The 16,531-nt window shown below is 42.4% G+C and overlaps 1 protein-coding gene across 1 annotated transcript in view; it reads right to left on the reverse strand.

Annotated features, from left to right (window-relative positions):
• ttll7 (tubulin tyrosine ligase-like family, member 7) overlaps window positions 1-16,104 on the reverse strand; it is a gene marked incomplete at both ends in the record, with an annotated part of 68,772 nt that extends 52,668 nt beyond the window's left edge. Inside the window, 7 exons of the mRNA XM_079245021.1 lie at window positions 2,279-2,443; window positions 4,236-4,452; window positions 8,246-8,404; window positions 8,675-8,742; window positions 13,670-13,791; window positions 15,679-15,810; window positions 16,080-16,104. Of these exons, the coding sequence (XP_079101147.1) occupies window positions 2,279-2,443; window positions 4,236-4,452; window positions 8,246-8,404; window positions 8,675-8,742; window positions 13,670-13,791; window positions 15,679-15,810; window positions 16,080-16,104 (888 nt within the window). The remainder of the gene's footprint in view (window positions 1-2,278; window positions 2,444-4,235; window positions 4,453-8,245; window positions 8,405-8,674; window positions 8,743-13,669; window positions 13,792-15,678; window positions 15,811-16,079) is intronic.
• Between the last annotated feature and the right edge of the window lie 427 nt (window positions 16,105-16,531).

Consider the following 16,531-nt stretch of genomic DNA (forward strand, 5'->3'; position numbering starts at 1 on the left):
GTCTGACCCACAGGCTGCTTAGCACAAACACTTGGTCCCCCTCCCACATCTTTGCCCAGAGTCCCTAGCACTGGCTGCCTCGTGTGTGTGTGTGTGTGTGTGTGTGTGTGTGTGTGTGTGTGTGTGTGTGTGTGTGTGTGTGTGTGTGTGTGTGTGTGTTCTTTGTCCTTGCCCACAACAACTCCTTATCCTAGGCCCCAAGCAGTGGCCACTTCCGAGAACCTCATGTTTGTGCAAGTTTGCTTGTGTTTTTGTAATATCCCAATTATTTAACTCTTTAAGATTCTTTTCCCCCCGTTTTGATGATGTTATTTTTGCACTTTCAGGTCATTATTTGTTCAGGCTGTGTTTCCCTCCTTTTCCCACAAACTGACCATTGTGTTGTTTTTTCTGAAAATGATTTATGTAAGAATAATTTGTGTGATGTTTTCTCATTTTGTTCATACATCTTGTGCAGCTCGGTGATTTAAAAAAAAAAACATTTTGAATGTTTAATCTTCTGTTTTGATTGTCTTAAAAGCTTCACTTCCTCCTCAAAACATGGAATAATTTGTTCAAACAACAACACAGAATTGTTGTTTAAAAATATCTAAAGTAGCAGCACCAAATATGTCAAATGCAATTATTAAAAATAATTTAAAAAAAAAATAAAAAAAAAAGATCATGGAATATGCTAAAAACTCCAGAGATTTTGTGATTTATTCTCCGGTCAATAGCAATATATTTTTAATAAATGATGAGAATCTGGGAAAGTCTTATTTCAAAGATATCATAAAACCTTTTCTTTTTCTGAATACACAAAAAAACTTTGTCACTCTAAAAACACGGTCCGAAAACTAATTAAAGCTTCATCCAAATTAGTAAATACATGTTAGACAAATGTTTTTAAAAATTCCTTCATTTTTTTTTGTCAAACGTCAAAGATGTAAAATTATATGACTTTTGTTCGTTGGCGTATTGGTGTGTGCGTGTGTGTGTGCGTGTGTGTTTATGTGCATGCTCGTGTGTATTACCAAATAAAAGAAAAATCCATAACTTGCACAGCAGTAGTCAGACCCTGCTCTCAAATTCACACCAACATTATAAAGCTGCATCATTTCTGCTCAAACCTCGACCCCATTCAGCACATCAACAACAACTCAACATGAAAGAGAGGTCAGTGTTCCACGTGAACAAAAAAAAATGCACAATGCTCTTAACCCCCATGGACAATCTTTTTGCAAACAAACTCTGACTCTTTGGCCATGACCGTTGGCAGCAAGAGTATGGTCAGTCTTCAAGATCAGTACATGAACGAAATGCTGTAATACCTAAGTGGTGCAACTTAGGAAAGTGCAGCAAGGGAAGTGACTGAACTAGAAAGACACTGAACATCATGGCTGAGCCAAAAGGTGACACCCTGGTGTGCCACTAAAGCCCTGTTTCCATTAAATGGTTTGGTTTGGGCCAGTACAGTCAGGCATGCTGTTTTGTGTGTTTCCATTGTAATATACAATTTCTCCTTACTCCTTACTTTAAGGTTTAAGATAGTAAAACTTTTACCACTACAATAACTTGGCCCAAGTGGTAAAATATTTAAGACATGTGTACATGAAGTATAAAGCCGATGAAGAAAAGAAATACAATTCACTTCCAGAAGAAGGAAACAACCAATTAGATGTGATTTGTATACAAGTGCAGCATGAAAGCCAGCTGTAAAGCAGAAACAAAGACTGAGGGACCAAACAACCCAAATGAATGTGCACAAAAAGCAAAACTAATACGAACAGAGCCTTGAAAAGATGGGTCAACAAGAAGTGAGTAACTAAGAGAAAAAAGGAGAGACAAAAAGATCATGTGACAAGAATGAATGGACATAAGTTGGGGGAAAAATAATTAAAACAAGATTTCAAACAGACAATGATGAAAGAAAATGAACAAGGTGAAGGTTTTGGGATGAGCTGAGAGTAACAGGAAAAGCTCCCCCTCAAGGAACTATGTTTCTACCAAGCTCGTCCTGGAATTAAGCAAACTCCCTGAAACACTGTCATAACAAATCATATCAACCCTTTACTTTTCCACTTGTGTACTGGCAGAATTGTGTGTTGGTTAGTGGAAACACCCAGTGTGTATATCTGAGTACACTACAAAGTTACATTTGCAGATGTTTGAATTTGTGGACTGTTTTTGTTGACCATACTGCACATCCTTTGCTTTTGTAGAACCGCATGTCCAAGACTCTATGCCTGCAAGTAATTGTAGCCGTGTTTGCATCTGTTTGAGTAGACTGCAAACATACTGAGACGTCTCCCCAGAACTTGGCCACGTCGTAGTCATTGATGCGGAGGAACTCGGTGAACCAGCTGATGGACCTCTTACTGCCTTTGTCCACTGTCTCATCTCGCTCAAAGTTCTCGTTGTGTTTGTTGACTGAGTAGTTTGTCAGATGCATGTAGAGCTGGCTCTGTGGAGACAAAAATCATACCAGATGGGCTTCATGCACTTAGCCAGAACTCGTAAATAGGGACAAAATTCTGTGAGAAACGGGTATAATTGTATGTGTTGAATGTACTGAACAGGTCACAAACACTTCAAGACAAGCACTTTCATTTTTACTTATGATGGAAAAATAAAGAATACTTGTTACAATTTAATTAAATGGGACACTAGGATCAAAGATCTTTATGTGTAAAAACAATTACCATCTTTTTGTAAGCTGTAGACACAAAACATCCTTCTCCTTTATTGCCTTTATTTACCCTGCAGACGTAGAAATTATCCTCTCCATGTCATGATTCCTAAACTCATCTACAGTGCAGTCACACTCAGTACAGTAACTGCCTTAACAACCACAAATTAATATCTAAACAATTAGATGTTGCAAATATTTGCAGCTTAACAGCAAGAACAATAAAATTAGACCTGCCAGAAATGAATATTTTCCTTACAGACTACTTACTAGTTATCTTTTAAATGCATCTAAAGGATGAAAACATGAACAGCTTCACATTCATATTTACGTTTCCTGAAATGGACTATGTGGTATCAAACTGAATAAATGAATAAAAATGTATACTGTACTTTCATAAATACAGCGCCTGTGACAGTATTTGTATTTGTATTTATTTAGATCTGCATTAGCTGCTGTAGTACAGCTCTTCTTCCTGGAGTCAATCCAAAATGCAACTCTAACACCATTTTTTTTCCCATTTGTGTTGTGCTGTCAATTTTAAATATACATCTAACAATGATAATAATCATCAGAGTAAGTGATATTAACGTTAAAGATTACCAAAATCTGACAAAGCTGCAGTTCCCCATATTTTCCACACTGCACAGCTGCACTGTGCGACCCTGGTGGTCTACATATCTTTGAACATAATTCCTTTCACTTGAAGACATCCCTTTCCTTAGCCTCTAAGGCTATAACACTGTACTCCTCATGGCTTACTGGAAGTCACTCTGTGGGATTGAAGATCCATCCCTGCATCCTGTCTCAGTCACCATTACGTGCCACAGATTGAGACTGTAAAAACTTGTGTCTCCGGAGGGGTTCAAAATGCTTTTGTGTGTGTGTGTGTGTGTGTGTGTGTGTGTGTGTGTGTGTGTGTGTGTGTGTGTGTGTGTGTGTGTGTGTGTGCGCGTTCATCTTTCAGATAAGCATCATGGTTGGTAGGAAGTTCTACTAGTTTGTGTGTATGTGTGTTGGCATTGTACAGCCCCTCATTTGCAACAATCTGGATTTCTGCAGGTGCAGAACCTCAAGGCAGATGTGAACAGTCTGATATTACAAGAGACATCTGGTACATGGACATTTCTGTTCAGCTTTGTGCATACAGTGCATCTACACATTCTCCACTAGTGTTACCATACACACATGCATGCACACAAGGACAGGTTGTCTGCACTTATGCACATCTAAATGTGTATAAAAAATATGTGCAATTATTGTAATTGTTTGTCAATTACTTTTTCCTATCTTTGTTTTGCCTTGTTGTTGCATGTCCACAGTAATTTCCCAAGTACCAATACATGCTATGAGATATGATTATAACAGCATTTATGTTTTATCTCGAACATAAGCCAGAGTTTTGGCACAAACACACACACAAAAAGAACATTTTACTATTAAAAGGTATTTAAATGGCTGTTTATGTTTCAAAATCAAAGCAATGGTCTTTATTACCCTAAAATTGTTGCACAAATATAGGCTAGAGCATTGACTACTAATAATGATGTTATTATCTGTCACTCACCAGGTTTGCCTCACTAGGTGCATGGTACTTCTCCGTGCCCATGCGTACCAGGCCGTCATTGTAAAGGAAAATACGAAGAGGGTCACAGGATGTGACCAGGATGTAGATGCGCAGGTCAAACTTGTATCCCTCCATGAGGAAGGGCTTCTCCAAGTACTCCTGAACGATTAAGTGCTCCTGGGCTGGCAGCTTCTCACAGTTACGAATAAGCGAGATCCTACATCGACAAAAAACTTTATTAGTCCTCGGGGGGAGATTTTAGTGGCATAATAAAATATGGCATGCTAAAGACAAAAAAGATAATTAAAAAAATGATAAATGGGAGCATAGCAGACCATGAATAAGAATAATGACATTGGCACTGTCTTATATTCATGATGAAGCTAAAATTTGAGGCAAACAAGATCGTGATTTTATGTGTTTCATTATAATATTCTATTTCAAAGTCATCTGGAAAAGCTGGGGACATATTTCAGGTATGCTACATCTGCCAATTCTTTCACTCTTCATATCCCAACATTACCTTTGGCCTACTGCTTTTTTGGGGGGAATAATAACCATAAATTATACACGCTATAGTCACCTTCATTGGAGGGAATATTCAATTATGTCCTTAGCATGTACAGTAATAATTTTCTCACTCACATTAAAAATATGTTGTCATAAGGAGTAAAAGGGTCAGAGCCATGTGATCCACTACACAACTGAAACCTTTAGTGAAAATATATGGAAATGAAGAACAAAGTACAAACCGCTTGGCCCTGTCAGTCAACAAACATTCCAAAAATGTCACTTTATTCATTTTACATTTATAAGAAACACTTGCAAAACAGATATATTGAGACAAACGGGTGCAATGTGAAATATACTCTGCAAGCATATGGAGAATGTTGTGATTTATCTCTCTTTTTTTTTTTTATTTAGCTAAACCCTGCCCAGTCTGAATGGCATAGTGCATCAAAAGCTTTGTTAAAGCCTTTAAAGTTTGCACAGGTTAACAAGAACAGACACTGCTCCGTTTCAACTTCCACTCTAATTCCATTGCTTTGGTCTCATGTCACTGGCACTCAGGTCTTATAGTATGCAGACCATTGCTAACTGGCCTAAATACTGAGTTGTGTTAGTCTGTGGCCATCCATGTGGCTGTGCAAAAGCGTGGGGGGGGTTAAAATCTTTAAACTTGTGTGTCTGCGAGTGTGTGTCTGTCTGGTATGAGTGGAGTTAGTATGTGTGCGAGAAGGGTGAGGGGTCATTTCGAAACAGTCTTCCACTATGAAAAAAAAAGAAAACGTAACTGACCTATACCACGATCACTCATAGTTAGGGGAGACGCAGGCTAAATTGGTTACATGCACAGCCTGGAGGGCTTAATTGTGCACAACAAACCAAGGAGGCACAATACACGCACAAACATACAATTTGGCCGTAATGTCCATATGTGTTTGTTTTTTTTTTAAAAAAAGTTTGGGGTTTAAGGTATTGAGAATTATGCAGTCCTTTCTGATGTATTGAGACATCAGAAAGGACTGCATAATTCAAGTTTCTGTAATCCTGTAGTCCACGGACCATCAACGTTGTTGTAATCCAACCAGATAATTAACCTGATGAGTTAACTGTTATGAAGCAAAAATATATTGCTGACAAGCCTCAAAGGAGGTTTTATTTGTGAAAAATCTAAGAACAGATATTAAGATTAGAAATCAGCATTCCTCCTCTTATAGTTCTGGGGAAACTGTAGAAGTACTTTAGCATACAACCCACTTTTGCTCTTGCCAGGTGAGTAGCTTCTCTACTACATGTGAGGACTTCATTGGTCTGCTTATTGCAGTACTCAAAATAAAAAAAAAAAAGAGTGGTGAAAAGATGTTTGGGACCTGACCGACAATGTGAGGAAGACAGCAAGCTGAATTATGAGAATGGGGTTAACAGTGTTAGTTAGCCAAGTAGAAGTAGCTGAGGAGAAGACGACATGATTGATGAGCCAGAGTGTCAGATAATCACAGCCCACTCTCCCCTGCCTATTTAATTTGGCACTGGAGGGGAGCTCGCCTTTTTAAGCTCTGCACGCGGTTTTATTTTGTTTCCCTTATAACGAGCTAGGCCTCAGACATAAACAATAACTTCATTTAGCTGGCCGTCGGAAAAATGAATTACAGGAGGGTAGATATAACTTAATTTCCTGCCGCGTCACACCATAAAAAAAAAAAAAGAGAGAAAAATCTAATCTTGTGAGCTGCCTGCCACTGAGTGGTCGAGCTAAACTCATCATCTTTCATATTCTTAATGTATTGCAATAATTCAGCCTTTATTCTTTAATAAATAAGGGCTTAGTGCAGCATGGAGTTATAAGGAATGCTCACATTATACCAGAAAGGACAAATTCAAAGAGAATTAGAGGGAGAGGTGAGGCATATGGAGCTATTTGTACTTCAATATCCCCACCTATTGGTGCTGGTGATGAAGGAAATTGAAAATTTTTTTTTTTTTTACACACATTGACTTCAGAGATTTTAAAAGAAGAAAATGTTGAAAAAAGGCACTGAATAGTCTTTCAGAATGGTTTATATTTTAAGCAAAAAATTATATTTCAACTTTTTAATTTGCCTTTTATTGTATGAAACAGGATTATTTACAAAACCTTATGTGGCTCGTACACAGAACAGCAGAATCTGTTAAGTTGTTTTTATTTTCATAAACCCTTCAGGAAGTTTGCGTTGCTGACCACTTTTTTAAACTGGAAAATTGTACAGTAATTCATCCAGTGTGAGTTATTTAAAATGGTCAGATTTGCGAGGGCAAAACACAGAAGTTCCTTTCGTCGGGCTCTTCCTAATTTCTCCAAGGTTCTGCTCCTTTACTCTCAGTCAACTGCAAAAGCCTGGGGGCTTTCTTACTAGATTAGATGGCCAAACCTTATCCTGCTCATCTGGCTCTTTTTAAAGTAGGGGACCTTGTGATCAATATCAAAGTCTCCATCACTTAAAGCAAAGCTCCCACGCTCAGCCAACCATTTAATGCTCAGCTTTCTTGACAAAGCTAGTGAGGAAATTAACTCAGACCACAGTTAGCTTTAATGCTGTGTGTGATGGATACTCTCTTTCATTCATTTTGCACAACTATTTACACACATCGCAAAGATAAAATATTAATATTACCTCTAAATATATAAACAAGACTAACTACTGCCTTAAAAGTCCCTCAGATGCACTCAGTCATGCAGGTTGAACTGTCAACCAAACTGAAAAGCTTCATTAGAGGGCTAATTGTTAGAATTTGCCTCTGATTGCATGAATGCATCTAAAACATGGACATTTCTGTCTGAATGGTATAAAGTTTATACAACTCTAGCAGTATGGGAAAAGCTGAATAGCCAGCTCGTGATTTTAATTCTCAGGAAGGGAACATACACAATACAATTTAAAGAAACTGCAACATCACAACCTGAGGTTGCTCTCAGCCCATGGGACTGCAGGTATGAAATATGCATTCAGGTACCGCAGCCAGCTCATCTTTTCCTAAAGAGATGCGATTGAGAGACAGAGTCCCCTGCAGCCGCCATCTTTGTCCATTTTCTAATCTGACTGGTCTCTGCTGATGGTGCCTCATAAAAGAATCCAATAATCACATGCAGAGACCTTCAGGGAAGGAAGTAGAGGAACTGCCAGGGACAGAGTGGATATGTGTGTGTGTGTGTGTGTGTCCCCACTGGCAGCGATAATCACTGATTTATGGAAAGAGTGACCATGGAGGACAATGAAGCCCGCAATGAGATTCACCACACCCTCCCAGCTCTTATGCTCAATTTGGTACCAGCCATTTCCAGAGACAGTCGTTCCAGAGAAACAAACCTCTTGGAGCTTTATTTTTGTTGTGTTTGGACTCCATTTGTCCGTCTAAATTCTTCCCTCCTACTTTCCTTCCTCTCCAGCCCTTTAACTCTTGCCCTCACTCTTAGTCATATAGTCAATGTAGGTAGATTATTCTGGGACTCTTGCAAGCTTCTGACATACCCATGACCCATCGCGCCATTGGCTGGCTTAACAATGAAGGTCTTCTGCTTGCGTTTCCTGCGTAGCTCTTTCACATAGTTCTGGAACTGAGTGTACTCAGCAGGGAAGATCCAGGTTTTGGGTATGAAGCTGTACTCTTGAGGCTGGCACTTGATCATCCTGTAAAATAAAGGAAAGAGCAAGAGTGAGAGTGTATCAGGGTAATATTTTCCAAGAGGCAAAATTTCATGCCTTGAGTCTTGCACTTCTTTTTCTTTCTTATTAGATTAAATATGAATGTTTTGCTTCAGAGCGTTCCCGGCTTATTTCTCTTTAATTGTGGTGCGCTATAAGTTCCCAGTTGTGTCTTAAGAGTGCTCATGTTGCTTCTGCATCTGTTACTGATCCAAAGGAGTCGTATTTATGTGTTAAGAAAGACAGAAAACTTACTTGGACATGTTTCTTGCAAGGCAGTCTTTCCGGCAAATTTCGCCCATGCCAGGGAAATGGTTAATCCTCTGCAGAGGGACAGGCAGACATAATAATGTTGTTAGGGCCATTACGCCACTCAATTCCACCCCCACCCCTTCATAAAAATGAGCACATTAAAGGCAGCAACCTGAAGTGAGCTTCCAATGTTCTGACATTTATGCCCAATTACAGACTCAAAACAAAAAGGTGATGCTGAGACCTTTCTCAACCCTTATTTAGCTTACAATATTTTTTTTCTTTTTTCTTTTTAAATATACTTTAAAGGTTGGGGAGGGGAGAAGGGGGGAAAAAAAACGATCAATCTCAACTCAGAGGGGCCAAGGTAATTGGTTCTGCATCACAGGCTCCTGCGGTGACAGTTGAATGAATTGCTTTGAATATGCCAAAAGGGGGTGGATGTAAAGGGAAAAACTCTGAGTTTTCTGTATTCTTTGACCAAATGAGCCTGAACAGGGGCGTTAATTAGGCTCGTACCAACTGAAGTTTGACAGCAAACTTGCAGTACATCACTAAAGCAAAGAAGAAAAAGAATTAAAGAAGGAAATTGGAAAGAAAGGGGAGAAAAAAACAAGAAAGCGTGTACAGGAATGGATGATTATTATACAAACGAGACAGACATAATTAGGGATTTGGAGGAGATTGTACAATTATGCCAATGCCACAAGACTATGTGGCATGTTAGTGGAAATCAAAACCAATTGTTGAGGGACATCTACTTTTCATGTGAGAATTATCTCATGAAGCAACACAGTGGCAAGAACCAAGGAAACAACATAACTAAATGAAGATAACAGCAACGCATCAGTTCTCTGTGATACATTAGCAATATTACATCAAGTTAAGCTGTTACACTATTTGTAATATTCACTCTACTTAGCTGAACTCCTGCTGCCCCCTTTCTGAAAAAGCCATACTCTTTTTGACTGGCTTGTGATTTAATCGATCATTAGTGCCCGGTCTAATCAAATAAGTCCTCTGGAAGATGGATCAGTAATGCTTGCAGCTGAGAGAGAGCAGATAAGTTCATTCAGTGGGACAGAGGGGTCAAATAGAGGTAAAATCACTCTCAGACCAGTACAAAGAACTCAGAGCAACCCTTGTTGCTTAGGTTCTTCTTATCAGCATCACTTGTGACATTTGATACATTCCCTACTGGCTCCTGCTGCTCACAGCTTGTCAGTCTAGCTGTCAATCTCTTCCATCTCTGTGCTGCCTCTTACTGTGTACAGTGCATCACTATTTCCTATCTACTGTCTCTCTCTTTGGAAATATAGATATTCTTTTTCATTTACAACTTCTTCTATACCATTTTACTGAATCTTCAATTAGAACTTCTTTCTCCAGCTTCATTATTCACCTCCTGCTATCTGTTCTCACTACCTTCCTCCGTTGCTGCTATACCTCTGCAAAGCCTGGAAATCGGTACACCATTTACATGTGTTTATGCACTGGTGAACATATATTCACTAGTGTTCCTTGTCAAACAGTAACACATTACTAATAAACCACAACTTGCCACATGGTTTAAACTTTACGTATTAGCGCCGAGCAGGTGTGGGCATTCTCATCAGCCCCCAGCTTGGTGCCTGCACGTTAGGGTTTACCCCGGTGGATGAAAGGGTAGTTTCCCTCCGCCTCCGGGTGGGGGGACGGGTCCTGACTGTTTTCTGTGCTTATGCACCGAACAGCAGTTCAGAGTACCCACCCTTTCTGGGGTCCTTGTAGGGAGTGCTGGAGGGTGCTCCTTCTGGGGACTCCATTGTTCTGCTGGGGGACTTCAATGCTCACGTGGGCAATGACAGTGAGACCTGGAGGGGAGTGATTGGGAGGCATGGTCCCCCCCCTCTGAACCCAAATGGTGTTTTGTTATTGGACTTCTGTGCTCGTCATGGATTGTCTATAACGAACACCATGTTCCAGCATAAAAGTGTCCATATGTACACCTGGCATCAGGATTCCCTGGGCCGCAGTTCAATGATCGACTTTGTAGTCGTATCGTCGGACCTGCGGCCACATGCCTTGGACACTCGGGTGAAGAGGGGGGCGGAGCTGTCAACTGATCACCACCTGGTGGTGAGTTGGCTCAGATGGTGGGGGAGGAAGCCGGTCAGAGCTGGCAGGCCCAAACGTGTTGTGAGGGTCTGCTGGGAACATCTGGCTGAGTCCCCTGTCAGAGCGAGCTTCAACTCCCACCTTCAGCAGAGCTTCGAACATGTCCCGAGTGAGGTGGGGGACATTGAGTCCGAATGGGCTGTGTTCCGTGCCTCTATTGCTGAGGCGGCCAGCCGGAGCTGTGGCTGTAAGGTAGTTGGTGCCTGTCGTGGCGGTAATCCCAGGACTCGTTGGTGGACACCAGCAGTGAGGGATGCCGTCAAGCTGAAGGAGGAGTCCTATCGAGCCTTCTTGGCCTGTGGGACTCTGGAGGCAGCTTATGGGTACCGGCGGGCTAAGCGGCATGCGGCTTCGGCTGTTGCCGAGGCAAAAATTCGGGCATGGGAGGAATTCGGCGAGGCCATGGAGAAAGACTTCCGGACGGCTTCGAGGAGATTCTGGTCCACCATCCGGCGGCTCAGGAGGGGGAAGCAGTGCTCCATCAATATTGTGTACAGTGGAGGTGGGGAGCTGCTGACCTCAACTCGGGACGTTGTGGGTCGGTGGAGGGAATACTTCGAAGACCTCCTCAATCCTACCAACACGTCTTCCCATGAGGGAGCAGAGCTGGTGGACTCAGGGGTGGACTCTCCTATCTCTGGGGCTGAAGTCGCTGAGGTGGTCAAAAAGCTCCTTGGCGGCAAGGCCCCGGGGGTGGATGAGATCCGCCCGGAGTTCCTTAAGGCTCTGGATGCTATGGGGCTGTCCTGGCTGACACGCCTCTGCAGCATCGCGTGGACATCGGGGGCAGTACCGCTGGATTGGCAGACTGGGGTGGTGGTCCCCCTTTTTAAGAAGGGGGACCGGAGGGTGTGTTCCAGTTACAGGGGAATCACACTCCTCAGCCTCCCTGGTAAGGTCTATTCAGGGGTCCTGGAGAGGAGGGTCCGCCGGACAGTCGAATCCCGGATTGAGGAGGAGCAGTGTGGTTTTCGTCCTGGTCGCGGAACAGTGGACCAGCTCTATACCCTCTCTGGGGTCCTGGGGGGGGGCATGGGAGTTTGCCCAACCAGTCTACATGTGCTTTGTGGACCTGGAGAAGGCATTCGAGGGGCTCCTGTGGGGGGTACTCCGGGAGTATGGGGTACCGGACCCCCTTGTACGAGCTGTCCGGTCCCTGTACGACAGGTGTCAGAGCTTGGTCCGCATTGCCGGTAGTAAGTCGGATCAGTTTCCGGTGAGGGTTGGACTCCGCCAAGGCTGCCCTTTATCACCGATTCTGTTCATAACTTATATGGACAGAATTTCTAGGCGCAGCCAAGGTGTTGAGGGGATCCGACTTGGTGGCCTCAGGATTGGGTCCCTGCTTTTTGCGGATGACGTGGTCCTGTTGGCTTCATCTGGTCGTGATCTCCAGCTCTCGCTTGAGCGATTCGCGGCCGAGTGTGAAGCGGCTGGGATGAGAATCAGCACCTCAAAATCTGAGACCATGGTCCTCAGCCGGAATAGGGTGGATTGCCCTCTCCGGGTCGGGGGTCAGGTCCTGCCTCAAGTGGAGGAGTTTAAATATCTCGGGGTCTTGTTCACGAGTGAGGGAAGGATGGAGCGCGAGATCGACAGACGGATCGGTGCGGCGTCTGCAGTAATGCGGACTCTGCGCCGGTCTGTCGTGGTGAAGAAGGAGCTGAGCCAGAAGGCGAAGCTCTCGATTTACCAGTCGATCTGCGTTCCTACCCTCACCTATGGTCATGAGCTGTGGGTCGTGACCGAAAGAACGAGATCTCGTATACAGGCGGCTGAAATGAGTTTCCTCCGCAGGGTGGCCGGGCTCACCCTTAGAGATAGGGTGAGGAACTCGGTCATCCGGGAGGGGCTCAGAGTAGAGCCGCTGCTCCTTCGCATCGAGAGGAACCAGTTGAGGTGGCTCGGGCATCTGGTCAGGATGCCTCCTGGACGCCTCCCTGGTGAGGTGTTCCAGGCACGTCCCTCTGGGAGGAGACCCCGGGGAAGACCCAGGACACGCTGGAGGGATTATATCTCTCGGCTGGCCTGGGAACGCCTCGGGATCCCCCCCGCAGAGTTGGCAAATGTGGCTGGGGAGAGGGAAGTCTGGGCTTCCCTGCTTAGGCTGCTGCCCCCGCGACCCGACCCCGGATAAGCGGCAGAAGATGGATGGATGGTATTAGCCAGTTAGTTTTACAATAAAAAGTGGTTAGGAATATTAAAAATGTGATCCAGTCATGATTATATATCCACGTCATCATACATCTTGGAAGTCACATTTTGTGTTCTTTTTTTTGTGCTATAATTATGGTGATACCATAAAAAATTTCATTTGAGCTGATATTTCATGTTTATGTATTTCGTTAATGTTTTATGACTTACACACCACTAAGTAAAGATATTAAATCATCTCACATTCAAGTGAGGATTATTATGGTTGTTTTGTTTATTAATTAGTTAAAGATTTTTTTTCTTTGGCATAATGTAACAGAAAATAAGATTTTAGTGGTCTGTTCAGCTTCTGTAAGATTTTTTTTCTTTGGCATAATGTAACAGAAAATAAGATTTTAGTGGTCTGTTCAGCTTCTGTAGTAATAAAGAAATAAAAAATGTGCTTTTTTGTTATACATAACACATATATAGTAGCTCATCTCTGAGTCATAGATATTTATAGTTTCTTAGCCTTTGGAAGTTTTACATAATCTAACTAAAGATTAAAACCCACATTTTATTGATCAGAACAGCCAGAGGTCCTGAAATCTCTACCAAGAGCATATAAGCTCTCTTATCTAACCTTGAGGTCACTGTGAGCCTATATCTGCGATATCCTGGCTTTAAACAGTTGCCAGTGTTGGATACCTGATAGTTCCTGAGCTCAGCGATTTTCTCATGTTGCACAGCTGAGTCATTCCAGATGAGGTTGGCAGTCTCATCATCATCACGTGTCTTGATGAAACCCATCTCACTGATGGCAATACGAACTGGGAAAAAAAAATATGAGCTCGTATTGCATTCATAGGGAACGTAAGCAGTCTCACACAAAGATAATTTCCCCAAAAATACCCCCTGTAGGATCAACCAGTTTTATCTGTAACAGCAAAGCAACGTGCAGGCTGAGTTATACATGAAAAATATCATATCATGAGGATCCATAAAACAAAGATTTTTGCTTTAAAGATCATTACCTCAAACATTTTGCAAGGTTTAATAGTTGTCTTTGCATTCATTAAGATATATGTATCTGGGGGCTTATAAATCAAAAAGCTCACAGCAATATTTACCATTCATAGAGCGGCTGCAGAGCAGCTAATCGTAATGCCTCTCTTGAAAAAGATAAATTAATAGACTGTAATGCATTCAAATCCCACTGGAAACCCCGTAGTATGAGAGATAGGTGGCAGCCCATTTGGACATTAATCCAACAAGTATTCATTATTCAAAGAGTAATGAAAAATTCATGTGCCCTAACGAAACAAGGTATTAATTAATTTCTTGAAAGCTCCCACAAACCTGGAGAAGGCTTGCCTAATGTTGCGTGATGGCACTGAATGGGAAAAAGATGTTTCCGATATGACTTCATCCATCTGTTAGCGTCAGTGGAGACTAACTGTGTTTTGCTAACTGAAACAGGGAGGGTTTACACCACAGCGGGCGTATGCTCAGAGTTAGCAGAAAAGTCTCTGAGTACAACAAAGTCATTATCGATCCTCTTCTGACACATCTTACAAAACAGAAGTCTGCTTTACATTTTCTCCTCTGTGGGTGTTGAGCAGGTTTTCAACACAATTTTGCCACACCTTTAACTTGTACCTGTAATCCTTTCAGCTCTGAAACAAAAGAAGACAACTGCAGAAAAAAAAAGCACAAACCAGGCATCCATCTGGACTATGGTGTTCATTTTCTCTCAGAATAGACCTGAAGTACTCTTAAAATGGCCTCTGTGAGGGTCTCATCACAGCTAGCTGACTGACTCACAGCTGGACTTCCATCTACCTACAGGATCCCAGCAGTTTCCAACTTCACTTGCTGCTGCTGACTCCTTAGTTTCATTCGTTGCAGCTCACCCCTGAGAGCGCTGCTACCACACAATATACTGAACACGTGAGGAGTGCTTACAGTGCTGTTTCAGCCAATCTCAAAAAAAAAACCTTACTGCCAAGTTAAGTTACCTCAACAAAGATTTATGTATGTATATAAGGCAGAGCCGATTTTGTGAGCCATTAAGCTGGGAGGCAGCTTTTTCAGGTTTAATTTAATGCAATGAATAAGAACAAACTCCTTCAAACAATCTACCCCATCAAATTAGATTCGCAGACAACACTGACAATGGATTTGTGGTGTTTTTAGAGACTTACCAAGCAACACAGAGCTGTTTCTACAATTAATAATCAGTATATTGTGTAAGCACTCAAATCTTTCCTGCAGGAGTCGGACCGCCCAAAATGTTGGTAAAAATCAGAAGAAATTAGCAAACGTAAAATTCAAAGAATTAAACATAATGTATCACATTAACAGAAATTAGCCTAGCAAATAACACAAATCTCTGTGTGTGTCCAACAATGGTTATCCTGTCTAAGTAGTCTATCTGTCTAAGCAGTATATTGAAAACGTTTTAATGAAGGTTTTAGCAATGATCCAACTTAAATTAGTGCTACTGAGCCGTTTCAGGAGTCTTTCAGTCTACCATCAGCCATCATTAATGAAAACCAACTTTCACAGAACTAATGTGTCACAGAAAAAAACTCAGCAATACAAGACTCTTATCATAATACCAAGTACTTTATCCACTGCTGACTATTGTTTGTACATGGTTTTGTTTAGTTATTTTACATATAGTTGTTCATGTTATTAGAATGAAAGTAACATACCAATCTCGTATTTGGTGCCTGCAACGTTGGCAGTGATAGTGCTTTTCCTCTTTTTGGTGTGCACCTTCCTCTTCCCGCTGCTCTGATAAGAGCCCACAGATGGCACGTTCACGGGGGATGTTCCTTGATCCTCTGGAGGAGAAAGCACACAAGACTAGATACAGTCACAGCTTGTGCTCCAGAATGCTAAGGAACTGGATTCTTCTAATGTGCTTTCCTTATGTCTGTAGGGGATTTAGTGGGATTTTGTTTATGCAGCTACAATGTGAGTGTGGTGTATCTCCATGCATTGTGATCTTTAAATTACGACGTCCGTGTTATGTGTGAATCCGTACTTGTGCCACACTGTGTGTACAAGGACAAACCATCAGTCCTGACAGACGGGAAATTCTTTTACTCACCTCCATCATTTGGTGGGGAGGGCATCTCAGGGGCTACAGGATAAAAGGGACAAGCCAAGCTTTCTGCCAGGCGTGGCACGCAGGCCTCACAGGGTGCTCACAGCACCCTCCAAGGGTTTTCTCGCACTAGTTACTCTTCCCTGTCCAGGGCAGTACAGGCAATGTGGGCTCAGAATAAACCAATGGATCATCTGAGCATCTCCTTGGCCCTCCTAAGCAGCATAAGCAGTGGAGTTTGGGTGGGCAGGGGTGTCAGAAAGGGTTGCAGCAGTGAGGAAGTGCAGATGAGGGAGGACTCCTCAGGGATATACACAATCCGAGCTTATTTACAACCCCAAGAGGAGTACAGGAGGGAGGGGGTGGACAGAGGGGGTAGGAAAGCCTGTGGAGGAGAAGAGAAAAAAACACTTTAAAGCTGCAGAACAGCAGTAGTGGGTAGACTGATCAAAGAG

The sequence above is a fragment of the Telmatherina bonti genome (assembly GCF_933228915.1).
Source record: "Telmatherina bonti genome assembly, chromosome: 8".
Taxonomy (NCBI): Eukaryota; Metazoa; Chordata; class Actinopteri; order Atheriniformes; family Telmatherinidae; genus Telmatherina; species Telmatherina bonti.